The 26,672-nt window shown below is 46.2% G+C and overlaps 1 protein-coding gene across 4 annotated transcripts in view; it reads left to right on the top strand.

Moving 5' to 3' along the window:
• ADGRL1 (adhesion G protein-coupled receptor L1) overlaps positions 1 to 26,672 on the top strand; it is a 691,532-nt gene that overhangs the window by 203,456 nt on the left and 461,404 nt on the right. For all 4 annotated transcript variants that reach the window (XM_078681457.1, XM_078681438.1, XM_078681447.1 and 1 more), the window contains exon 2: positions 14,365 to 14,547. In XM_078681457.1, the coding sequence (XP_078537583.1) occupies positions 14,478 to 14,547 (70 nt within the window). In that variant the 5' untranslated portion in view covers positions 14,365 to 14,477. The remainder of the gene's footprint in view (positions 1 to 14,364; positions 14,548 to 26,672) is intronic.

Below are 26,672 nucleotides of genomic sequence, written 5' to 3'. Positions count from 1 at the left end.
CCATCTATTGGTTCCATTCGTAAACCATATTAAGGAATGCTTTTGGGCGTCAGCCATAGGTGCTGTCTATATGATTCAATTTGACATTGACCTTAATCCCACAATGCCCAAAAATGCAGTCTTCTGATTCTGTTTTTGCCCTCTGGGGTCGAAAGCACTTTCTCCATGGCCATTGGAATGATACAACATAGAAAACTGTTTTTTTGGCACTTTTTGCATGTTTTTTTTCAGGTGCGACCCGTGCAGGTAAGAGCGGTGGGGCGGACGAGGGGGGTGTCGATAGACGATGACGAAGTAAACTTAAACTATACAAAAAAAACACTAACCTTCTGCTCGCTGCAGCAAGATAAGTGTTTTTTTGAAAATGTTGTTTACCTCGTCGTTGTCTGTCGACTTCCCCCTACAACCACACTCCGCCCGCCCCATCTCTCTTACTTGCACTGGCCGCGCCTGTTTTATTTTCTCTTGGTTTTCATGTGAATCTAGAATAGCATAAAGTTGCAAACCTATTGTTACAGGTAAATAACTGTTTCTAGCCACTCACTGTGGTGCTCTCAAGCAGTCCTAGGGCCTACTTATAATAGAGCACTGGATCATTCCGCCGGAACTAGTGTTACCAGATTGCTACATGTCACTGGTACTCCATATTTAACCAATCAGTGCATTCCGTGAATTGTAGCCTTGATTCAGCTCAGTTAAACCAATTTAAGAAGCTCAGCTGAAAACAATGATTTGTAGAAATAATTCTAGGAATGGGGTAAACCATCTGGTAACCCCAACCAGAACTCAGCAGTGCGTGGGGTCTGACTGGCCTATAGGGCAAACAATACAGACCTAAATTGCTGATACGGAATTCATTAAAAAACACAAGAATTTCAGAGTTTTGATTTGTGTGAAATGCCCAAGGGTGGCATGTGAATTAATTAGTGGTGTTTACATAAAACAATTTGCCAATGGAAATTCAGTAAAAAAAGAACACAGACTGGCGTGTGAAATGATTAAATAAAAAAACATATTGTATTCCAAGAACAAAAAATACTGGGGTTCAATATAAAAGATGTCCAAATGTACATTGACAATGTGTTGTCCAAGTAAAGCTACACCATTCAATGTTTTCATCTGCAAATGCATCAAAAATCCACTCTCGAGTGGAGCCATGGAAAGTCCGTCTTTTCATTACGACGACACTTGCACAGTTTGAGGTACTCACAGCAGAGAGATGGGCTCCAGGCAGTGTCTGATGGGCTAGTGAGAGAGGTTAGTGTGTGGACTGGTATTTTAGCAGTTGGTGGTCCTTTTCTATGGCCCGGTGGCAGTGGCAGTGGCGTAGCTAGGCACTTTGCCGCCCGTGGCAGTCCCTGCCTTTGGTGCCACGCAGCTCTGATGAAGAGCTTGGGGGGGAGCCGCCTCCCCCAAAACTCGTGCCACCCTGGCCTGACCACCCCCACGCCCCGTGCTTGCTACGCTACGCCACTTTCTACGGTTACTTTCACTCATTAGTCAATTTGTAAAAAAATAAGTGCCGGGGCTCTCGTCAGGAGGCTGCTTCCACCAGCCCATGTCTCCTGTTAGCGCCGCCTAAAACAGAACCAACTACTAACCATGAGAGTAGGGAGAGTATGTGGTGTAATGCCCAGAGCTGCCGACTTCGGAGTTGGAGAACTAGGTTCTGGTCTTGGTGTCCACTCAACATCCTGTGATTCTGGACAAATCACTTAATCTCCCCTGTCCTTAACTGATGGTCATGAAAAGTGCCGGTGTTGATGATTTAGTGCTGGTGCTGAGCACTGGAAACCACTGGCTCAAATTAAGCACTGGCTTCCCTGATATTACCACAAACATTTCCTGTAGCAAGCACAAATGCATACAGTGCCCCATCCTGCACATAGAGTGTAAATGTAAATGTAAATGTAGGTATACTTATATAGCGCAACCTGTCACCACAAAGGGCATCCTGGCGCTTGCCTAGGGAACCCGTCCTGGTATTCCCCTGTGAGAAGCCCCGACAGGGTGTCCACAGGGTGAAAGTCAGGCATCCCGCCGCGAGGGGCCGTTGTGGAGATTAAGCAATCTATTGCCCAGAGTCACAGAGTGTGAACCCGTGAGTCGAGGAGGCACCGGGACGAGAATTATCGAGTCCGTGGAATTTTTAGCCCAAGACCCGCCGGGGCGGGGAATTGAACCCTGGTCCAGGACCGATCTCAGATTCCGGGTCTGCCGCCTCTAACCCCTGAGCCACACTTCTCCACAAGAAGTGTGTCTTTACAAGGTCAAACCTGGTCTGTTTTGCAACGTGGGACACTTTTTTTTTTAGCCATCTGGTTCGCTAACGGGGGGCACTCTTTTATGGTGCCCAGGCCTATTTTTTAGTCCTAGCACAAACGTGGCTGTAGGCATTCAGCATAATTTGCTTCCACTCTGCAGTGAGTGCAAGGCAATGCAGCAGTAGAGCGTGAGCTTTTGCCAGGGTGTGGGGGCTACAATCATGATTTTAGGCCACCAAATTTAAAGCAGCAATCCCAGTCATCCAGTTATCTGTAACTGGGGAGAGCTGCATCCCCATAAACCTATAGGGGAAACATCCTTTACAACGCAACTTTTACCACGCAGTGCCTTTACGACGCAACTATTACAGCGCATGTCATTACAACGCATAGCGCTGGGGGCGCTCTAGGATAGGGAATAGATTTAATTTACTATCCAACACCTTCCCTACTATCCACGGGGACTGGAGTTGGAATAGTAAATTAAACTATTTACTATCCAGCGCCCCTAAGCGCTATGCGTTGTAACGGCATGCGTTGTAAAAACTGCGTTCTAAAGGCATGCGTGGTAAAAGCATGCGTTGTAATGTCATACATCCACCTATAGTGCTAGTCCAACTCCATGGGCCCTTCCTTTAAACATCCATGGAGGGCATAAGCATGAGGTCACAATGAAGAAGAAAGAGGGGCTGTGTGAGGGGAGCTGAGGGAGTGATGGAGGGACTATGCATCTCTTGATATTTAAAAAGATGAGAATGTCAGTGTGTTTTAAAAAATCAGCTCCAAAGTATGTAACTACAATTGTATGTGCTGACATATGCATGTGTTGGTGCCGATTAATAATGTTTAAGGTTATGTTTTGGTGCTATACACTGCAAAAATAAAAAGTGCCAATAAAACAATGTATCAAAAATTTTGCAGGAAAGAACTTTTTCTTGAAGAGCACCTCACCAAATCCGAGCATGGTATGGAACTTTAGGATGTTTTAAAATCAATATAGCATCTGAAACTATTGCTGCTAACTAAGACTTGTAGCGTGAAGATAAATGATTAAAAACACTCATTGTTTTTAAATTTAGCATGACATTGAATTGGTTCTTTAGCACGTCACTAAACTTTAAGGGCCTCCCCCCAGCATGAAACCATCTTTTTCTGACAGTTTCAGCATACAAAGGAAAAAAAAAGGTGCAAAGGTGAAAGACAGCAAAATACAAGGGTTGGGGTTGGTGAGAGGGAGATATATGGAATAGAAGGCAATTAGAATCGGCTAGAAAGGTAACGAATATGTGCCTAGAATGAAAGACTAGGTGGCAAGAATTCCAGCAAGGTAGATGAACGAGAGCAACTGGGATATGGTTTGGAGGTATGTATGTATTCGCAGTTGCAAGTACGTTGTTATAGTTAGGTTCTAGTTTCCGTAGGAAAAGCATTTTATGTTTTGCTAAGAACATTTGGCGCCATTTGACTAATCTTCACGAAATTCCGATACCTCATGTTCCAGTGAATTCAGTTACTGTCTAACAAATGTACTGGGCCCTGGCAGATGGGGACCTGGGGCCAAAAGGAGGTTGGCTGCCTTTAAGGGGTTAGCCACAGGCCTTGTGGCCAACCCCCTGCTGTGCACGGCTGAAGGCTGTGTGCAGCATGGGGTTGGCTACATGCAGGGGGTATGTTTATTTAGCCCCCGGGAGGTGGTGGTCCCCACAGCATAAAATGGCCCTTTGAGTGGGGCAAGTGCGCCCTCTCCTTTTATATTTACTATGTGTGGCATGCCCAGGACCTGGCCCACCCAGGGGATTTATTAAAAACAGGCACAGGATAATACGTTTTTTTTCACTGCCAATTTGCAGCTCTGTTCAGTTTCTGCAGCAAAATCCTCTTTGTAAGTACTTTTTTGCCATAGTTGGGTCTCTGGAACCCCATCGACCAGAGATTGGGAGTCAGGGTATTCTTACCCTTTCCTCTTTTCTGTTTTTTAACTTTTCTTCATGGAGTCCCAAGAAGGCTACCAACACTTCCTTGTTGAGGTGTTGGCAGCCAATCAGATTTCAGCACTGGGACTGTCAGCTTGTTGGAGTATCATATATTTCTAAATTTGGATTTCTTTTGATATCTCAAAACCTACTGAACGGATTTATACCAATTTACAAGCAGGGCACTTTTCAGCTACCTTTCTGGAAAAGTTGGTGAATTCCTCTCTGCAGTTCAGGCTGTAGTTGTGTCTAAAATCCTAAAGGGAATTTGCATGATGAAAACTTTGGGACTCACCCCTTTTTCTCAGCCGCCGCTGGACAGATCACCTCAAAACTTTAAAGACAGCAGCTGAAGTGAGCAATGTACTAATTTTGAAAAATTTGCAAGGATTTATCAAAGGCACCAAATTATTGGATTAACACAAAAAACACTCTTCCTATGGAAGCAACGTCCTAACTAGAACTACCTACTGACGACCGCCAGTAGGTAATATATATGTTTGCTCAATGGAATAAATATGTGGCATCCTATGACTACTACAAGATACCAATAAAATACCAAATCATCTCCTTCGCAATTATACAGGCAATAAAAGAGCAAACAGGCTTCAGAGAGAGGAAAGGGAGAATCTTTGGTGCAGTCCTTTACAGTTGAGCAGGAAAGAAACGCGGTACTATATAGCTTTGCACTTGTTCGTAGGACTTGGTCGTAGGGTGCTCAAGTGACAAAGCGACTGATTGTCGCAGCCGCAGGAATGGGAGGGTGAGAGCTCATTGCAGTGTGGTGGTGGCATGTTCTCCTTATGCCACATCATCACGAAAAAGCGTTTCCAGGCCATCTCTGTCACATGACAACCTAATGCATTCTGGGAATGTAGTCCTATACTTCCATTGAACCAACGAGTCAATCAACCTTGATACCAATGATTTCGATGTTTCAACACCTGAGACTGCTTAGGGTCCCTGATGATATGGAGTCAGGCACCCCTCTTACAAAAATATTTTTGGGGACCACATCAGAACAATTTTTATCAGTTCCCTAGTGAACACATCTTTGTAATTCAAAACCTGCTTTTAGGATATATATATGGGACCCAGTATGCATTGTAATTAGTGGTGGTGTGTTTATTGTGTGCAATTATGACACACTCAAGCTGTTCAGAATGTGTCTGAAGGGGAAGAGAGTGCCAAACAGAAAAATTGACTAAGGAGGAGAAAGAGAGACAAGAGAAAGGAGAAGGGAGAGAGAGACAGGATGGGATGGGAGGAAGAAGAAACAACATTGGATTACTAGAGGGAGAATTATATAAATATTAGATCTGGGCAAAATGTACATCATGTTCTTCTCAGAAAGTACGGGAAATACAAAACTTGTTGTGTGAAATTATGCACAATTCCAATCCAGCATTTTCCTCATTTTCTTAGGCCCAAATCAGTCCTTGCCTTCATTTTGGACTCAAAGACGAAGTTTACGCTAAAATTAAGCACAACATTGCATGTGATGCCAACAGCCGCGTCCGTTGTTCCCGTGCTCTTGCAAGAAGGATTTTTACCAAAATAACATCGTAAACATCTTACATACACAGCAGGCCATAAATGTGTAATTGTGGGCTTTTTGGGTAAGAAGGATAACACGAAATTCAGGAAAATACGCAAATTGCCCTTGCATAAGCAAAATGCAATCTGTGCATAATGCAAATATTTATATTTAGTCACGCGATGGGCACGGAGAGACAGGCAAAGAGTGAAGCAAAAAGAACTGGAGAGAAAGAGGGGCGAAGAACAGATACAGAGAGAAAATGAACACTAACTAACAGGCACGAGGTAAGAAGAGATAATGACAACAGAGAGAGATAGTCAATGGCGCCCAGAGAGATGATTAAGAAAAGTACAGAGCAGAGGTCTGATGTTATAGAAATAGAAGGAAGCAGGGAGCCGTTTTCAGGAGGGATGGAGAGAAGAACTGCAATAGCATCAGTGGAAAGACAGAGAATAAAAACGCATAGTGGAAAGTGGAGGGACAGTGCAAGGATCAGAGGAGTGGAAAAGTGTTGGGAAACAGAGAGAGAATAAAAGGAAGAGAAACGAGGGGCACAAACAGAAGGTGAGAGAGGAGTGGTGGGTGGACAACCGGAAAACAGGAGAAAGGGGTGCAGTATCGGGCCCTGAAACGAGTCTTTGTGAGAAGCATAGAAAGAACAAGACCAGAGACCATTTAAAAAAAGAAAACAGGTTGAGGATATGGAATGCAAACGAAAAGGGGAATGAGGAAAGAGACTACGGAAAAAATGAAGGGAGAAGAATGCCATACAGAGTCTCAGAGAAAGAGAGAGAGAGAGGTCACATTGGACCCTCAAACCCATAATGAGCCAAGCTTTCATGTGGCTTCGGCCAGCCAACCTCGTTCTCTCCTCATGCACCAAGATGGAAAAACAAAGTTAAGACATTTTAGTCAAAAATGAGAGACAGGCACCCGCTTGGTGTCTGATTTGCAGAAAGTGAAGCCAGAAAACCTGGATTACTAGGGCTTCCTTGCTTACCCAAATTGTGTGATTTTAGGCAAATGCTTTATTTTACCGCTGCTCACTTTCTCACATGAAATATGACTTCAGAATACCGGTGGTACAAAAGCCCATTGTGTTTTATTTAATAGACTAGAATGTTGCTCTATCTGTAAGAATCTAAACATACAGGGTTCACATAACAACCGTCTAATGACACTGTAGCCAGGTTCGGGTTGGGGGCGGGAATGGTTCGCATTTCCTATTTAAAAGCTATCCCTTCGAATAAGTATTCCCCAGTGCAGCGCTATAATGTGATGTAAAATGTCAAAGATTCCACAATAAATAAACACACTATTTTGATTTTTTTTGAAGAGGCTTTGTTATATTTTACATGGTGTTAGTTGCATGGTTTAAATGGCAAGTTCAGGGCTCGACTTATGCACGGGCTCTCAGAAGTAAGCCAGGCCCCCGGCTCGGCGGGCCATGTTCATTTGCTGGCTCTCCCATCTCTTCAAAGAAAGGACCACACCGTTCACGTGTGTGTGAGGGACAGAGTGAGTGAGTGAGTGAGTGAGTGTCAGGGAGCAGAGAGGGGATGAGAAAGAGAGGGAGGAAAGCGACGATGCCTGTCCTGGCGGTGAGGGGGGGCTCCGCGTACAAAACACACCACAAGGTTACGAGCGGGTGAGGGAGCCTGATGCAAAGAGAGCGCGTGATTGGATTATGGCGGAGCGAGAGCTCGCGCCGGCCGCGGATGGAAATGTGGAATGATGGGCGCGCGGCGACGGACCCGGGCCCCAGAGCCAGGGAGGGTATTAGCGATGGAAAGAGGCGAGGCGCTGCGGAGGGAACATCCAGGGGCGTTATTACCGGAGCAGAGACAGATCTGCCGACGGAAGGAGCCCGCCGATTATCAGCCATGTAAAACAGAGTGCATTAGACAGGCGGCGGCCACGACAGGGAGATCATTAGACAGGACGATGGATGAGCGCGGAGGGACAGAGAGGTGCAAATAATGCGAGATGGCTCACTCGGCGAAGGCGGGGCGGAATGACAGACAGGCCCCGCCCGCTGCCGAGGTGGAAGAGTGATAGGAAGGCCGAAGGTAACAATAGACTAGAGGAAGAGACAGCTCACTCAGCGAACACCGGGTGAGAGCAGCACAGAGACTGCTCATCACACTGCAGGAGAGCTGAGGTCAAGGAAAGACGGCTCACCGAGACGGAGACAGGCGTAGACCGAGAGATGGGCTAGGCTGGTGGAGGAACCAGTCACTCAGTGGTGACACGGCCAGCATTAGACATTGGGAATTAAACACGCACTGATAATAGCCAGAGAGACAGAGACGTATAAACTCATGGCCATTCGACATAGAAACAGAGAGGTGGCTTACTCAACGGAAGAGGGTATAGACACGCAGAGGTGGCTTACTCAACAGAAGAGGGGTATAGACACGCAGAGGTGGCTTACTCAACAGAAGAGGGGTATAAACACGCAGAGGTGGCTTACTCAACGGAAGAGGGTATAAACACGCAGAGGTGGCTTACTCAACAGAAGAGGGTATAGACACGCAGAGGTGGCTTACTCATCAAAAGCAGGGTATAGGCACACAGAGGTGGCTTACTCAACGGAAGAGGGGTATAGACACGCAGAGGTGGCTTACTCAACGGAAGAGGGGTATAGACACGCAGAGGTGGCTTACTCAACACAAGAGGGGTATAAACACGCAGAGGTGGCTTACTCAACGGAAGAGGGTATAGACACGCAGAGGTGGCTTACTCAACAGAAGAGGGGTATAGACACGCAGAGGTGGCTTACTCAACAGAAGAGGGGTATAAACACGCAGAGGTGGCTTACTCAACGGAAGAGGGTATAAACACGCAGAGGTGGCTTACTCAACAGAAGAGGGTATAGACACGCAGAGGTGGCTTACTCATCAGAAGCAGGGTATAGGCACACAGAGGTGGCTTACTCAACGGAAGAGGGGTATAGACACGCAGAGGTGGCTTACTCAACGGAAGAGGGGTATAGACACGCAGAGGTGGCTTACTCAACGGAAGAGGGGTATAGACACGCAGAGGTGGCTTACTCAACGGAAGAGGGTATAAACGCACAGAGGTGGCTTACTCAACAGAAGAGGGGTATAAACACGCAGAGGTGGCTTACTCAACAGAAGAGGGTATACACGCACAGAGGTGGCTTACTCAACAGAAGAGGGGTGTAAACACGCAGAGGTGGCTTACTCAACGGAAGAGGGGTATAGACACGCAGAGGTGGCTTACTCAACAGAAGAGGGGTATAGACACGCAGAGGTGGCTTACTCAACGGAAGAGGGGTATAGACACGCAGAGGTGGCTTACTCAACAGAAGAGGGGTATAGACACGCAGAGGTGGCTTACTCAACGGAAGAGGGGTATAGACACGCAGAGGTGGCTTACTCAACACAAGAGGGGTATAAACACGCAGAGGTGGCTTACTCAACAGAAGAGGGGTATAGACACGCAGAGGTGGCTTACTCAACAGAAGAGGGGTATAAACACGCAGAGGTGGCTTACTCAACGGAAGAGGGGTATAGACACGCAGAGGTGGCTTACTCAACAGAAGAGGGTATACACGCACAGAGGTGGCTTACTCAACAGAAGAGGGGTGTAAACACGCAGAGGTGGCTTACTCAACGGAAGAGGGGTATAGACACGCAGAGGTGGCTTACTCAACAGAAGAGGGGTATAGACACGCAGAGGTGGCTTACTCAACAGAAGAGGGGTATAAACACGCAGAGGTGGCTTACTCAACGGAAGAGGGGTATAGACACGCAGAGGTGGCTTACTCAACAGAAGAGGGTATACACGCACAGAGGTGGCTTACTCAACAGAAGAGGGGTGTAAACACGCAGAGGTGGCTTACTCAACAGAAGAGGGGTATAGACACGCAGAGGTGGCTTACTCAACGGAAGAGGGGTATAGACACGCAGAGGTGGCTTACTCAACAGAAGAGGGGTATAGACACGCAGAGGTGGCTTACTCAACAGAAGAGGGGTATAAACACGCAGAGGTGGCTTACTCAACGGAAGAGGGGTATAGACACGCAGAGGTGGCTTACTCAACAGAAGAGGGTATACACGCACAGAGGTGGCTTACTCAACAGAAGAGGGGTGTAAACACGCAGAGGTGGCTTACTCAACGGAAGAGGGGTATAGACACGCAGAGGTGGCTTACTCAACAGAAGAGGGGTATAGACACGCAGAGGTGGCTTACTCAACAGAAGAGGGGTATAAACACGCAGAGGTGGCTTACTCAACGGAAGAGGGGTATAGACACGCAGAGGTGGCTTACTCAACAGAAGAGGGGTATAGACACGCAGAGGTGGCTTACTCAACAGAAGAGGGGTATAAACACGCAGAGGTGGCTTACTCAACGGAAGAGGGTATAAACGCACAGAGGTGGCTTACTCAACGGAAGAGGGGTATAGACACGCAGAGGTGGCTTACTCAACAGAAGAGGGTATACACGCACAGAGGTGGCTTACTCAACAGAAGAGGGGTATAAACACGCAGAGGTGGCTTACTCAACGGAAGAGGGGTATAGACACGCAGAGGTGGCTTACTCAACAGAAGAGGGGTATAGACACGCAGAGGTGGCTTACTCAACACAAGAGGGGTATAAACACGCAGAGGTGGCTTACTCAACGGAAGAGGGGTATAGACACGCAGAGGTGGCTTACTCAACAGAAGAGGGGTATAGACACGCAGAGGTGGCTTACTCAACAGAAGAGGGGTATAAACACGCAGAGGTGGCTTACTCAACGGAAGAGGGTATAAACGCACAGAGGTGGCTTACTCAACGGAAGAGGGGTATAGACACGCAGAGGTGGCTTACTCAACAGAAGAGGGGTATAAACACGCAGAGGTGGCTTACTCAACGGAAGAGGGGTATAGACACGCAGAGGTGGCTTACTCAACAGAAGAGGGGTATAGACACGCAGAGGTGGCTTACTCAACAGAAGAGGGGTATAAACACGCAGAGGTGGCTTACTCAACGGAAGAGGGGTATAGACACGCAGAGGTGGCTTACTCAATGGAAGAGGGGTATAGACACGCAGAGGTGGCTTACTCAACAGAAGAGGGGTATAAACACGCAGAGGTGGCTTACTCAACAGAAGAGGGGTATAAACACGCAGAGGTGGCTTACTCAACGGAAGAGGGGTATAGACACGCAGAGGTGGCTTACTCAACGGAAGAGGGGTATAGACACGCAGAGGTGGCTTACTCAACGGAAGAGGGGTATACACGCACAGAGGTGGCTTACTCAACAGAAGAGGGGTATAAACACGCAGAGGTGGCTTACTCAACGGAAGAGGGGTATAGACACGCAGAGGTGGCTTACTCAACAGAAGAGGGGTATAGACACGCAGAGGTGGCTTACTCAACAGAAGAGGGGTATAAACACGCAGAGGTGGCTTACTCAACGGAAGAGGGGTATAGACACGCAGAGGTGGCTTACTCAACGGAAGAGGGGTATAGACACGCAGAGGTGGCTTACTCAACAGAAGAGGGGTATAAACACGCAGAGGTGGCTTACTCAACGGAAGAGGGGTATAAACACGCAGAGGTGGATTACTCAACGGAAGAAGGTATACATGCACAGAGGTGGCTTACTTAATGGAAGAGGGGTATAGACACGCAGAGGTGGCTTACTCAACGGAAGAGGGGTATAGACACGCAGAGGTGGCTTACTCAACAGAAGAGGGTATACACGCACAGAGGTGGCTTACTCAACTGAAGAGGGTATAAACACACCAGGGGTAGCTGGCACGTATGTGCGCCAGTGGGGTGGGCAACCAAGTGGTGGGTGGTTTGGTGCGTGCATGCAGGCAAGGCGAGTGGCAAATAATAGATAAAGTCACTTACATTGCTGTTGCACGTCAGCTCCGCGAGCTCCAGACTCCAGGAAGCACGAATAACCAATCCTGGTGCTACTCTCACCAGCATGAGATCATCATCTGGATTGGATGGAGCATCCTGGCTGGACGCTCCTTAGGCCCTTTGGGCCTGTGTTTGTTCTCCAGGTGAGTGGAGAGCTGGAAAGTGCACATGCCACCTTGGAGGGTCCATCTTGCTCCCCCAATCCTGCCCATCGGCAGCAGGGGAGGGCATGCCCCCACTAATCCCAGCTGCTGCGCTGCTAAACATATAAAAAATAGAATGGTAATGAAATCATTTCATTGTAATTTAATTTTTCACATGTAGCGCGCAGCAGGTGATGCCCCCTCGCTCTCATGAAGAAACCGCCGCTGAGACACACGAAGGTGGCTTACTCAATGGAAGCATGGTATAGACATGCATGGTATAGAGACAGAGGTGGCTTACTCAACGGAAGTAAGATATAGACACAGAGAGGTGGCTTACTCAATGGAAGCATGGTATTGACACAGAGGTGGCTTAATGAAAGCAGGGTATAGACACACAGAGGTGGCTTACTCAACAGAAGCAGGGTATAGACACACAGAGGTGGCTTACTCAACAGAAGCAGGGTATAGACACACAGAAGTGGCTTACTCAACAGAAGCAGGGTATAGACACAGAGAGGTGGCTTACTCAACAGAAGCAGGGTATAGACACACAGAAGTGGCTTACTCAACAGAAGCAGGGTATAGACACACAGAGGTGGCTTACTCAACAGAAGCAGGGTATAGACACACAGAAGTGGCTTACTCAACAGAAGCAGGGTATAGACACAGAGAGGTGGCTTACTCAACAGAAGCAGGGTATAGACACACAGAAGTGGCTTACTCAACAGAAGCAGGGTATAGACACACAGAGGTGGCTTACTCAACAGAAGCAGGGTATAGGCACACAGAGGTGGCTTACTCAATGGAAGCATGATTGACTTTCAGAGAGGCCACTCACACAACAGAAGCATGAGTAGTGTAATAAATAAACCCCTCACAGGTAGTGAAGAGACTGCTGAGTCAGCGGAGGCAGGCGTGTGCCAAAATTGTGAAGGTTCAGTCAACAAAGTCAGGGGGAGACCGTTAGTGGGGGTCAACCACTCAACAATGGCAATGATAGAGTACTAGAGACACCGCTCACTCAGTAGGGGCAATGAATAGGCACAGGAGCATTGGGAGAAAGGGATGGGGGGGTGGTAGGAGCACACTGCCTCACATCGCAGCACCATTACCCCTTGGCACCCTGGTTAGTGTAGTACAGGATTTCGTACTTGCATCAAAGTTCATCATATTTTGTACCAAAGATGGTGCAGTCATTGCCCTTTCTCTAGACACGTGTTTCTGGATTATGCCGTCATCAGTAGAGAATTGTTCTGGGGTTGCTGGACATGCTGCCACAAATCTCCTAAGGACAATGCCACTCCGGGCACTCCAATGCTTGCCAGCTTCTAGGCTCACAGGAGCCTTTTTAAACTTCTTGCTTTGGGTAGTCTGTTGCTTTCAGTCCATAACCGTTTGTTTTATTGGTCCATTTGTTTTCTTTCCCAGTTCTCACCCTAATCCCTCTTTCTTTGCCTGTTTTAAGGATTTGTTCACACTCCTGCTAACTCCTCAGCAATATTGGGGAATGGGTCTGGGAGCTTATGTATAAATCACCTAAGAAGTGTTAGATGAGTCGTTACCTCAAAACTTCCTGTTGGACATGCTTGGTAGAGCCAATCTGAGAACTGTCAAACTAGAAAAAATTAAGCATAGAGCTGAAATGGTGTAATGCATCGTGTAGTACTACGACCTGACTTGACTATGTTGCTATCACCTCAAGAGGTTATGGCTGATTTGTTTTGTGTTTTTTCTCCGATGTTCTCATATTGTATTGTTTTGTCAACAATTTGGTTGCACATCTTTCTCTTTTTGTGTTTGGTTTCAATTTTTGCTGTTGTCCGATTGGGTTACTATCCTGCTCTTTTCAGATTGATTAATTTCCTGCTCTCCTCTCAGTAAAGATTGTGCTCTCCTGTGACTGTTTCCATATAACCATGTCGCCATCTTTTCTCGGTTAATGTCCTACGCCCATATGATTGAGTCAGTGCCCTTCTCCTTTGGGATTAGTTTCATGTCTAGCTGCTGTCTGATTGGGTTAATAATATCCTGATCTCCTCTTATTCATATTAGGCTTTAATCTGATTGGCTTTAAGTCTTGCTTTCATCTGATCGGTTTCATAACTTGCTCTCATCTGGTTGGTTTATTATCATGCTCCCAACTCATTGGGTTAATTATATGCTTTAATCTGATTGGTTTAATGCCCGCTCTCTTGGTTATCAGGTTAATATTGTGCTCTTATGTGATTGGTTGCACGTTCTGATCTTGTCCTAGTAGGCCAATATCCTGCTTTCGTCAGACTGGTTTCAAGTTTGCAATCTGATTTCATTACATTCCTGCTCTCATATGACCGGTTTAATGTCTCTCTCTCATCTGAATGGGTTAATATACTGCTCTTGACTGATTGGTGTCAAGTCTTGCTGTCACCTGATTTAATGCTTTGCTCCTGTTCATTACTTGCTCTCATCTGGTTGATTTCTAATCATGCTCTCATTTAATTGTTAATACCTGACTCTCGTTTGATTTGCGGTATCCCTAGCCTTTCCTAAATGTTTTTTTTCCTTGCTTTTTTTCAGGTTCCCAGCCGGACACCCCAACTCCCCCGAGAAACCAGTGATGCCTGCCGACCTCTTTGGGTTCCATTGCTGAGCATCCGTACAGTGAGGAAGAGCAAGCCAGGAAGGGCAGCATGGCAGCCTTCGTCCATGCACTCTGGGCGCTCTGCATGGCGACAGTGTGGCTCGCTTCTGCAACACAAGGTAAGGCCCCTCCCAGAAAGTACCAGCAACTTGTATTACCGCCTGGACCAAACCGAGATCTAGGCTCCCAGCACACAAACCCCCGACACATTTACAGATAAATGTTAGTCGTGGCTCCTGGAAAAGGAGTCTCCTCCGAAATGTGATGCATTGTGGCTTTCTCTAGTCCTCTAATGCTACAGTAGTTGTCAGCACCTTTGGTACTTATCACATTTGTTGCCTGCTGCAAAGCCCTGCTGCTGATCTCCTGACACAGATCAACAGCTGTTACCACTGCCTCAGCCTCATGAGAGTAAGCCTAGCCTGATGAGAGTAAGCCTAGCCTCATGAGAGTAAGCCTAGCCTCATGAGAGTAAGCCTAGCCTCGTGAGAGTAAGCCTAGCCTCATGAGAGTAAGCCTAGCCTGATGAGAGTAAGCCTAGCCTGATGAGAGTAAGCCTAGCCTGATGAGAGTAAGCCTAGCCTCATGAGAGTAGGCCTAGCCTGATGAGTTAGCCTAGCCTGATGAGAGTAATCCTAGCCTGATGAGAGTAAGCCAAGCCTGATGAGAGTAAGCCTAGCCTGATAAGAGTAAGCCTAGCCTGATGAGAGTAAGCCTAGCCTGATGAGTTAGCCTAGCCTCATGAGAGTAAGCCTAGCCTGAAGAGAGTAAGCCTAGCCTCATGAGAGTAAGCCTAGTCTCATGAGAGTAAGGCTAGCCTGATGAGAGTAAGCCTAGCCTGATGAGAGTAAGCCTAGCCTCATGAGAGTAAGCCTAGCCTGATGAGAGTAAGCCTAGCCTCATGAGAGTAAGCCTAGCCTCATGAGAGTAAGCCTAGCCTGATGAGAGTAAGCCTAGCCTGATGAGTTAGCCTAGCCTGATGAGAGTAAGCCTAGCCTCATGAGAGTAAGCCTAGCCCGATAAGAGTAAGCCTATCCTGATGAGAGTAAGCCTAGCCTGATGAGAGTAAGCCTAGCCTGATGAGAGTACGCCTAGCCTCATCAGAGTAAGCCTAGCCTGATGAGAGTAAGCCTAGCCTCATGAGAGTAAGCCTAGCCTCATGAGAGTAAGCCTAGCCTCATGAGAGTAAGCCTAGCCTGATGAGAGTAAGCCTAGCCTGATGAGAGTAAGCCTAGCCTGATGAGAGTAAGCCTAGCCTCATGAGAGTAAGCCTAGCCTGATGAGAGTAAGCCTAGCCTGATGAGAGTTAGCCTAGCCTGATGAGTTAGCCTAGCCTGATGAGAGTAAGCCTAGCCTCATGAGAGTAAGCCTAGCCTGATAAGAGTAAGCCTAGCCTGATGAGAGTAAGCCTAGCCTGATGAGTAAGCCTAGCCTCATGAGAGTAAGCCTAGACTCATGAGAGTAAGCCTAGCCTCATGAGAGTAAGCCTAGCCTCATGAGAGTAAGCCTAGCCTCATGAGAGTAAGCCTAGCCTGAAGAGAGTAAGCCTAGCCTCATGAGAGTAAGCCTAGCCTCATGAGAGTAGGCCTAGCCTGATGAGAGTAAGCCTAGCCTCATGAGAGTATGCCTAGCCTGATGAGAGTAAGCCTAGCCTGATGAGAGTAAGCCTAGCCTGATGAGAGTAAGCCTAGCCTGATGAGAGTTAGCCTAGCCTGATGAGAGTTAGCCTAGCCTGATGAGAGTAAGCCTAGCCTGATGAGAGTAAGCCTAGCCTGATGAGAGTAAGCCTAGCCTGATGAGTAAGCCTAGCCTCATGAGAGTAAGCCTAGCCTCATGAGAGTAAGCCTAGCCTCATGAGAGTAAGCCTAGCCTGATGAGAGTAAGCCTAGCCTGATGAGAGTAAGCCTAGCCTGATGAGTAAGCCTAGCCTCATGAGAGTAAGCCTAGCCTCATGAGAGTAAGCCTAGCCTCATGAGAGTAAGCCTAGCCTCATGAGAGTAAGCCTAGCCTCATGAGAGTAAGCCTAGCCTGAAGAGAGTAAGCCTAGCCTCATGAGAGTAAGCCTAGCCTCATGAGAGTAAGCCTAGCCTGATGAGAGTAAGCCTAGCCTCATGAGAGTAAGCCTAGCCTCATGAGAGTAAGCCTAGACTGATGAGAGTAAGCCTAGCCTCATGAGAGTAAGCCTAGCCTCATGAGAGTAAGCCTAGCCTCGTGAGAGTAAGCCTAGCCTCATGAGAGTAAGCCTAGCCTGATGAGAGTAAGCCTAGCCTGATGAGAGTAAGCCTAGCCTGATGAGAGTAAGCCTAGCCTGATGAGTTAGCCTAGCCTCATGAGAGTAAGCCTAGCCTGAAGAGAGTAAGCCTAGCCTCATGAGAGTAAGCCTAGCCTCATGAGAGTAAGGCTAGCCTGATGAGAGTAAGCCTAGCCTCATGAGAGTAAGCCTAGCCTCATGAGAGTAAGCCTAGCCTGATGAGAGTAAGCCTAGCCTCATGAGAGTAAGCCTAGCCTCATGAGAGTAAGCCTAGCCTGATGAGAGTAAGCCTAGCCTGATGAGAGTAAGCCTAGCCTCATGAGAGTAAGCCTAGCCCGATAAGAGTAAGCCTATCCTGATGAGAGTAAGCCTAGCCTGATGAGAGTAAGCCTAGCCTGATGAGAGTACGCCTAGCCTCATCAGAGTAAGCCTAGCCTCATCAGAGTAAGCCTAGCCTCATGAGAGTAAGCCTAGCCTCATGAGAGTAAGCCTAGCCTCATGAGAGTAAGCCTAGCCTCATGAGAGTAAGCCTAGCCTGATGAGAGTAAGCCTAGCCTGATGAGAGTAAGCCTAGCCTCATGAGAGTAAGCCTAGCCTGATGAGAGTAAGCCTAGCCTGATGAGAGTTAGCCTAGCCTGATGAGTTAGCCTAGCCTGATGAGAGTAAGCCTAGCCTCATGAGAGTAAGCCTAGCCTGATAAGAGTAAGCCTAGCCTGATGAGAGTAAGCCTAGCCTGATGAGAGTAAGCCTAGCCTGATGAGAGTAAGCCTAGCCTGATGAGTAAGCCTAGCCTCATGAGAGTAAGCCTAGCCTCATGAGAGTAAGCCTAGACTCATGAGAGTAAGCCTAGCCTCATGAGAGTAAGCCTAGCCTCATGAGAGTAAGCCTAGCCTCATGAGAGTAAGCCTAGCCTCATGAGAGTAAGCCTAGCCTGAAGAGAGTAAGCCTAGCCTGAAGAGAGTAAGCCTAGCCTCATGAGAGTAGGCCTAGCCTGATGAGAGTAAGCCTAGCCTCATGAGAGTATGCCTAGCCTGATGAGAGTAAGCCTAGCCTGATGAGAGTAAGCCTAGCCTGATGAGAGTAAGCCTAGCCTGATGAGAGTTAGCCTAGCCTGATGAGAGTTAGCCTAGCCTGATGAGAGTAAGCCTAGCCTGATGAGAGTAAGCCTAGCCTGATGAGAGTAAGCCTAGCCTGATGAGTAAGCCTAGCCTCATGAGAGTAAGCCTAGCCTCGTGAGAGTAAGCCTAGCCTCATGAGAGTAAGCCTAGCCTGATGAGAGTAAGCCTAGCCTGATGAGTAAGCCTAGCCTCATGAGAGTAAGCCTAGCCTCATGAGAGTAAGCCTAGCCTCATGAGAGTAAGCCTAGCCTCATGAGAGTAAGCCTAGCCTCGTGAGAGTAACCCTAGCCTCGTGAGAGTAAGCCTAGCCTGATGAGAGTAAGCCTAGCCTGATGAGAGTTAGCCTAGCCTGATGAGAGTAAGCCTAGCCCGATAAGAGTAAGCCTATCCTGATGAGAGTAAGCCTATCCTGATGAGAGTAAGCCTAGCCTGATGAGTAAGCCTAGCCTCATGAGAGTAAGCCTAGCCTCATGAGAGTAAGCCTAGCCTCATGAGAGTAAGCCTAGCCTGATGAGAGTAAGCCTAGCCTGATGAGAGTAAGCCTAGCCTGATGAGAGTAAGCCTAGCCTGATGAGAGTAAGCCTAGCCTCATGAGAGTAAGCCTAGCCTCGTGAGAGTAAGCCTAGCCTCATGATAGTAAGCCTAGCCTGATGAGAGTAAGCCTAGCCTGATGAGAGTTAGCCTAGCCTGATGAGAGTAAGCCTAGCCCGATAAGAGTAAGCCTATCCTGATGAGAGTAAGCCTATCCTGATGAGAGTAAGCCTAGCCTGATGAGTAAGCCTAGCCTCATGAGAGTAAGCCTAGCCTCATGAGAGTAAGCCTAGCCTGATGAGAGTAAGCCTAGCCCGATAAGAGTAAGCCTATCCTGATGAGAGTAAGCCTATCCTGATGAGAGTAAGCCTAGCCTGATGAGTAAGCCTAGCCTCATGAGAGTAAGCCTAGCCTCATGAGAGTAAGCCTAGCCTCATGAGAGTAAGCCTAGCCTGATGAGAGTAAGCCTAGCCTGATGAGAGTAAGCCTAGCCTGATGAGAGTAAGCCTAGCCTCATGAGAGTAAGCCTAGCCTCGTGAGAGTAAGCCTAGCCTCATGATAGTAAGCCTAGCCTGATGAGAGTAAGCCTAGCCTGATGAGAGTAAGCCTAGCCCGATAAGAGTAAGCCTATCCTGATGAGAGTAAGCCTATCCTGATGAGAGTAAGCCTAGCCTGATGAGTAAGCCTAGCCTCATGAGAGTAAGCCTAGCCTCATGAGAGTAAGCCTAGCCTCATGAGAGTAAGCCTAGCCTCATGAGAGTAAGCCTAGCCTGATGAGAGTACGCCTAGCCTCTGGTGTAATCCAGCACACTTGCCCCCTGGTTTGTCTCATGCTGATATAAATCAGACATGCCAAGCCTGTAGCACTGAGCAAGGGAAGGAGCTGCAGCTTCTCTTTTAAAAAGTGGACTACAAGCATCACTCACTGTGCCGAAATCATAAACAAACTCAGGGCTGGCACATTCCCACCGAAATGTTTCCTACTAGGATACTTCAGATGTACCTTGGATATATATTACCTCGTGTGGAAAGTGTGGGTATCAGTTGATGGTCCAGGAGGCAAGGGAGTATTCGCACATAGGATATATTTAGATGCAATTAATCTAAATAGAGCTCATCTTCATAGCTTGTGGTTATCTTCCAGCGTTTCCATTGATTCATTCCTTCAGGGCTTTCATTCGACACACCTGCTACAAAGGTATGTACATTATTCAAGCAGTGCCTCTGAAAACACATCAGAAAGTTCATGACTGGGCGATAGATGCACTTGTTGACTCCTGTGATTTGGAAATCGGACTAGCCAGTGCAGTGGCAGCATCAAACAAATTATAAAGAAAACTAGCCACTGCAGTGGCAAAATCAAACAAATTATAAAGAAAACTAGCCAGTGCAGTGGCAAAATCAAACAAATTATAAACAAAACCAGCCAGTGCAGTGGCAAAATCAAACAAATTATAAAGAAAACTAGCCACTGCAGTGGCAAAATCAAACAAATTATAAACAAAACCAGTCAGTGCAGTGGCAAAATGAAACAAATTATAAAGAAAACTAGCCAGTGCAGTGGCAAAATGAAACAAATTATAAACAAAACTAGCCAGTGCAGTGGCAACATCAAACAAATTATAAAGAAAACTAGCCAGTGCAGTGGCAACATCAAACAAATTATAAGGAAAACTAGCCAGTGCAGTGGCAAAAGCAGACAGATTATAAAGAAAACTAGCCAGTGCAGTGGCAACATCAAACAAATTATAAAGAAAACCAGCCAGTGCAGTGGCAACATCAAACAAATTATAAGGAAAACCAGCCAGTGCAGTGGCAACATCAAACAAATTATAAGGAAAACCAGCCAGTGCAGTGGCAACATCAAACAAATTATAAGGAAAACTAGCCAGCGCAGTGGCAAAAGCAGATAGATTATAAAGAAAACCAGCCAGTGCAGTGGAAAAATCAAACAAATTATAAGGAAAACTAGCCAATGCAGTGGCAAAAGCAGACAAGTTATAAAGTAAGCTAGCCAGTGCAGTGGCAATGTCAAACAAATTATAAAGTAAACTAGCCAGTGCAGTGGCAATGTCAAACAAATAAAAAGTCAACTAGCCAGTGCAGTGGCAATGTCAAAGAAATTATAAAGTAAACTAGCCAGTGAAGTGGCAAAAGCAGACAAGTTATAAAGCAAACTAGCCGGTGCAGGGGCAAAAGCCGACGAGTTATAAAGTAAGCTAGCCAGTGCAGTGGCAATGTCAAACAAATTATAAAGTAAACTAGCCAGTGCAGTGGCAATGTCAAACAAATAAAAAGTAAACTAGCCAGTGCAGTGGCAATGTCAAACAAATTACAAAGTAAACTAGCCAGTGAAGTGGCAAAAGCCGACAAGTTATAAAGCAAACTAGCCGGTGCAGGGGCAAAAGCCGACAAGTTATAAAGCAAACTAGCCGGTGCAGTGGCAAAAGCCGACAAGTTATAAAGCAAACTGGCCGGTGCAGTGGCAAAAGCCGACAAGTTATAAAGCAAACTAGCCGGTGCAGTGGCAAAAGCCGACAAGTTATAAAGGAAACTGGCCGGTGCAGTGGCAAAAGCCGACAAGTTATAAAGCAAACTAGCCGGTGCAGTGGCAAAAGCCGACAAGTTATAAAGCAAACTAGCCGGTGCAGTGGCAAAAGCCGACAAGTTATAAAGCAAACTGGCCAGTGCAGTGGCAAAAGCCGACAAGTTATAAAGCAAACTAGCCGGTGCGGTGGCAAAATGAAACAAATTATAAGTTAAACTAGCCAGTGCCCTGGCAAAGTCAAACAAATTATAAAGTGAACAAGCCAGTGATGTGGCAAAAGCAGACAAAATATAAAGTAAGCTAGCTAGCTCAGTGGAAAAAGCAGAAAAGTTATAAAGTAAACTAGCCAGTGCAGTGGCAAAATCAAATAAATTATAATGTAAACTAGCCAGTGAAGTAGCAAAAACAGTCAGATTATAAAATAAACTAGTGAGTGCAGTGGCAAAAGCAGACAAATGATAAGGTAAACTGGGAAAAGCTGACACATTGTGAAGTAACAAAGGCAGCATCAGTAGCTCGATGATGCAGTTTCTGATCTCAGCAGTTCCACAAAGGGCTCAGGCCATGGGTTCCTTCAGCAAGGAGGGAACATGTATCACTGGAAGCCCGAAGACCCGCAGCCTCTACCCCGCAAGCCTCCTCAGGCCGACTGTAACAACTGCTGAGATTGAATACGCACCTCTGCAGGATTTATTAATATTTTTCCTAACAGGTGTGTGTGAATGACGATTGCTAGTTAGCAGCAACACCTGGGAGCACTTGGGATTTCTTCCTGAGAACAGCCCTTATTAATGAACATTTATAGATAATGTGTGAATTCGGCAGTGATAATTAATTCTGCTCCATAACAACACGTGTTAACAAACATCGGTTGTAAAAGCTCAGTAACATTTCAGAAGTAGTTAGCTATGTTCTTTTGCCACACGTGGTAATGAATAATTCATTAACTTGCACCATTACTAGTTAATGCTTCTCCGGTGCGGCACTCCACTAAGGTCCATTAAGTATATTGCTCAACATATACTGTGCTTAATTTGAGCCGGTGGTTGCAAGTGTCTCCCGCCGGCATTCATTTATGGGAACAGGGATTTATCTTTCATGATCAGACTTTCACACAGAAAAAGACCGAGAAAAACAGTAATGGGGGCAGAAACTAGGAAGGAAATCTCAAAAGGAGAAAGGAAAACAGTAACGAAAGGAGAAAGTAGGAATGGAAAGGAACCTACAATAGTGAGATAAAGGGGCAGTGAGTGTAGGATGGTGCATTAAAGAGGAATGAGATAGAATGAAGATGTCTTGGTATTAAGCACCCCGACCTTCAGTAGGGACAGAGGCAGGCTGCTGAGCAAAACTGTGGGCCCAGCACTTATTCTTGTACAAACCATACACCCTCGCGGAGGTTTGTGTAACTGCAATGGAAGTGGGCCTCGCTGCACTGTCAAAATGACATCATGGCTCGTCAGTTTTTAATTTAATGGGATTTTGCTTTTTAAACCAAAAAAAGCAATGACCCCTTTTCATGGAGGTCATTGAAAAGTTTTTACTTTTACATACTACCAAGTTTTAGGTGACGGTTTGTATAAAAGTAAAATATGGCCATGTGTCTGACCACTCTAAATCAGGTGGGCAGACACATGGCTGAATTTCCAATGGCTCTCACTCTGTCAGGCCATCATGTGAGTTTATAGGCGTCGGAGAAGGAGTCATCTCAGCTGTCTACATACTGAAAGGTAAATCAGGCAGGCAGGCTTTCAGGTTGGTGGAAAGGGATCTCTGTCACTACTGTATCGGAGTACCCTTTCTGCCAGCATGTAGATCAGGCCCTAAACCTCGAGTTTGTGAAGTTAACCTCTTTTACTTTTCTTGTTAGTTTTCTTTTTTCTTTTTAATCTTTGGTTTAATTTAGTTGGGTATTAAAATTGTGATCTCAACATTGACTCTTTGGAGACGCGAATATCCTCACTGTGTGAGCCCGAAGTGTTCCTTCGTTTGACGCTGCCCGGCCTCCGGGTGTGGGCGAAACAGCTGTGTAGGGCTTTTAGTGATGTATGATATTTTTCTGTAAATGTGTGAACAGGATACTTTCCACATGACCGTCATGTTGATGTCATTGAAAAATAAATAATAATAAAATAAAAAAAATAAAAAAAAGATCAGGCCCTAAACCTTGAATTTATCTGAATTAGTCATGGGTCTCCTCACAAGTTAATTGCTATTTCCACATAGTTGTTAGTGCTGTTTTTAAGCATCATCTATTCGTGTAAGCGGATAGCTAATGTACGGCACTCCTAAAGTCCCAACCCTTGATTTGCTGAGGTTAGTAAAGAAAAGAAGCTAGCAGCACTCCATAATGCTGGTAGTTAATGCACTGGACCCCAGCAGCTCTAGTTTAGCACCATCGATGCTGGTGACGGAACCACTCCGTCACCAGCCACGGACGCGCTGTGCTGGTGACGGAGTGGTTCTGTCATGGCCCGGCCGACGCGCCTGCGCGGTGCTGATTTTGCGCCTGCACGGCACGTTCTATTGAGCGGGCGGGGCCGTGACGGAACCACTCCGTCACAAGCACAGCGCGCCCGAGGCTCGTGACGGAGGGGTTCCGTCACGAGCATGGCGGCGCCGTGCGGCCCCCCTAGCGCTGCCCGCAGCCAAGGGGTTAAGACCGCAGTGGAGTATGGCCTATTAGTGAATATTGCAGGTTCAAAGTCTATAAGAGCAGAGACCTGCTCAGCGATTCTCACGAGAGCACAGTGTGGATGATTTTCCCTAGGGAATCCTTCCCAGCGGTGCTTTGGCGTGCCAGAGGCTGCTAGTTAATGCAACAAAATCTAGTGTACATACTCCATGCCACTACACAGATTACTTCTTAGATACTCATAGAGTTTGTTAATAGACATTAGTTAGAAGAACTAGCTACGGTTCCTTTGTTCATTCCTTATTATTGTACATTGGTAGCTAATTCGTTAATCATGCTATGTAGCACACTTATTTTATTTTTATTCTTGTAGTTTGACCCAACGTAAAATGCATAAACGGAGCTATGATTCAACTAGAAGAGCACAGTAAGGACACTCAAAACATTGGAAGGGCTCCCTTAGTAATATTCTGTAGATTACACAGTGATGATAAATTCCTGTAACCTGATAGTAAAGGAAAAATATGCTAATGTATGGGAGTAATCACGATTGAAATGATCAACTAAAATTTAAAAAGGAGAATTCTGGGTAAGAATCTAAAGAAAACAATTTAGAATGTGCCCTTGGGTATGTTATTTGAAGGCAGTTAATCAGGCCGGCCGAATGATATTAAATAAGAGTATCAGTGGCACTTGTAGGAAGCAATGATTATAAGAGAGTGGATATGACATGTTAACGCAGTACAGAGACGGCGAATGGTAGGGCAGATATTATATTGCAGACCAGGTGAGGAAGATTAGATCATACATAGTTCAATTTCAAGTAGTCCTGGGAGAAGCACGTTGATTCGGACGGTTAAGCTTGGAGATGTTGCTCAGAAAAAGATATGTGAGGCCTTTCTCGAAATATGTGGCCAATATATATTTTGGAAAAATGATGGAAATTGTATTCTACATGGCGGTACATATAACTTTTTTATCAAATGTACTTTATTTTCGAAAGTGGAGATATTTTTTGACCTTTCATTAACCATCCGGGTGGCGGTGCTCTGTAAAATGTGATCAAACCGAATAAGAAGCAGAGAACGAAGGTCTCAGTAAAAACAATGACGCCTCTGCTGTTTATGTTTCGGAACCCCACTCCCACATTGATCGCCAATATCTGCCACGAATCAGCACAATGCGGGAGAATTCCACCACACACCAGCACATGAGCGACAGATCTTCAGCTAAGGAACAGTGTTGTGATGGCTCTAACCAACTCAAAATGTCCACTCATTGAATTGCTTCTCAAAGTAATCAAACTTGCACACTTCCCACTCGCTTTGACTTTTCTAGACATGGCTGGTCACGTTGGCCAACATCCCTATTGTCATTTCACAAAAGAACAGTCGTCGAGATACAGTGATAATCGAAGTCTTGGTAGAGCACCGGGCACTGTTGACTTTCTACTTTTAGCAGGAGGTGGTTATACACACCACACTGACCAGAAGAAGGTTCGAACTGAGGTGGGTGGAGGATTGTGTGAAAGAGAATCATACATAAATAGGCATATGGCCTTTAGCTCTCGAGTACCTGTTTAAAGGTCCTGCCACTGTTCCACTCATGCTGTGGGGTTGGCAGTTCCTAGCCAACCCAGGAGCTGAGCAGTATCTTACTTGTTTTTCCTGGGACAGCATAAAGGCACCATCTCATGTGTCATTGTGTACATTCATTGTCTGCCATACACGAGACACATCAGTTGCTGCCCTAACCTGCTGCAGATGGCAAATCCAATCCACCCATCAATACTTGGCAACCATTTCAGGAACTGCATTCAAAACATTTACCCTCAAGGCTTATAAGCTCATCAAAATCTAGGAGAAAGACACTTACTTCAGTCCATAAATATTGATCACAGATAAAGTCCACCACATGGAGTTATTCTACCCATACCCGTGCCAATGTAAAAACATTTCTTAATCCATGGCTCGGTTTTTATCTGTTCGCTGTTTCTTTCCAATTACCTCTACCACCATAAATAGGGTCAACACACTCACCACCGCCTATGGGAGAGTGAATTTCCTGTAGTCCCTCCTTGATGATGATCAGGTTCCTCCTTGTGTTGACATTCATCTCTTGTCAATGTATCCCCCAGGCATAAACTATACAGACCAAAGTCCTTCGATCTCTATGCATAATGTTCCTGGTTTAGACCCTGTGCTATTGTGGTAAATCTCATTCGACGGCCTGTAGGCGATAAATGTGCTTTTGAAGATCGTTCTTCAGAACTCAACCCATTGCTTCGCAGTATTCTGTGTTTCTAGCTCCAAGTGGTACTGCTGTTGTAGTTTAGCAGCCTGTGCATAGAAGATACTTAATTGTGTGTCTCTATCTCAGAACACCCGGGTGGCTGTGTCTTTCTCCAAAAGTGTCTCGGTATCACATGTTGGGTGAAAAGAAACAGGCGACACATAAATCATAGAAATTTAGTTACCTTTACTAGCATTGTTAATCTTAACACTAAAAGCCTGAAATAGATCTTGGCTGACGGGTTACTCCGTCACAACCGTGACGGATATCCCGTCCACCGAAATATAAATCCCATAGGGTGTAATGAAATGTATATTTTGGCGGACGGGATATCCATCACCGTTGTGAGGGAGTAACCCAACCATCAAGATCTAAGTCAAGCCCTAAATTATACTCCTCTGGTGAGGATTATGAGAAATGCACGTGACTTAGGCTACTTTTCTCTCATAGGTTCCCTTGCATTGTATTTTACTGATTCCAAATGTGTAATTCTTTGCCTTGAATGCTTATGCAATGTTCTGTCTCTGAACGATGGTGCAGAATCCTTTTAAAAACTTTGCCAGATTAAATTTCTATGAGCGGAAAAACTAATGTTATGCTGGTGGCTCCATGGGTTTATCTTAGAAAGTCCTCTCCCTGGAGATTCTCAGAGTTCTCAGCATTTGATTTAGTCCACTGTGGTTCTCTGCTCTAGTTATCTGTTGGGCAAACACCCATGGGGTCTCCCGAGAGCCATGGCTGTTCCTGGGCTCACTGGTAGTCCAAGCTGGCACCACTCAAACACATCCTCACGCCCCTGGGAAGAAGGAAAACCCAACGCTGTGGGCATATTGATCTGCTTCTCTTTGGAAACCTTCAATTGCCTTGTA

Source organism: Lissotriton helveticus, chromosome 1_1, assembly GCF_964261635.1.
Source record: "Lissotriton helveticus chromosome 1_1, aLisHel1.1, whole genome shotgun sequence".
NCBI classification, from domain to species: Eukaryota; Metazoa; Chordata; class Amphibia; order Caudata; family Salamandridae; genus Lissotriton; species Lissotriton helveticus.
This window is presented reverse-complemented; position numbering and strand designations above follow the sequence as displayed.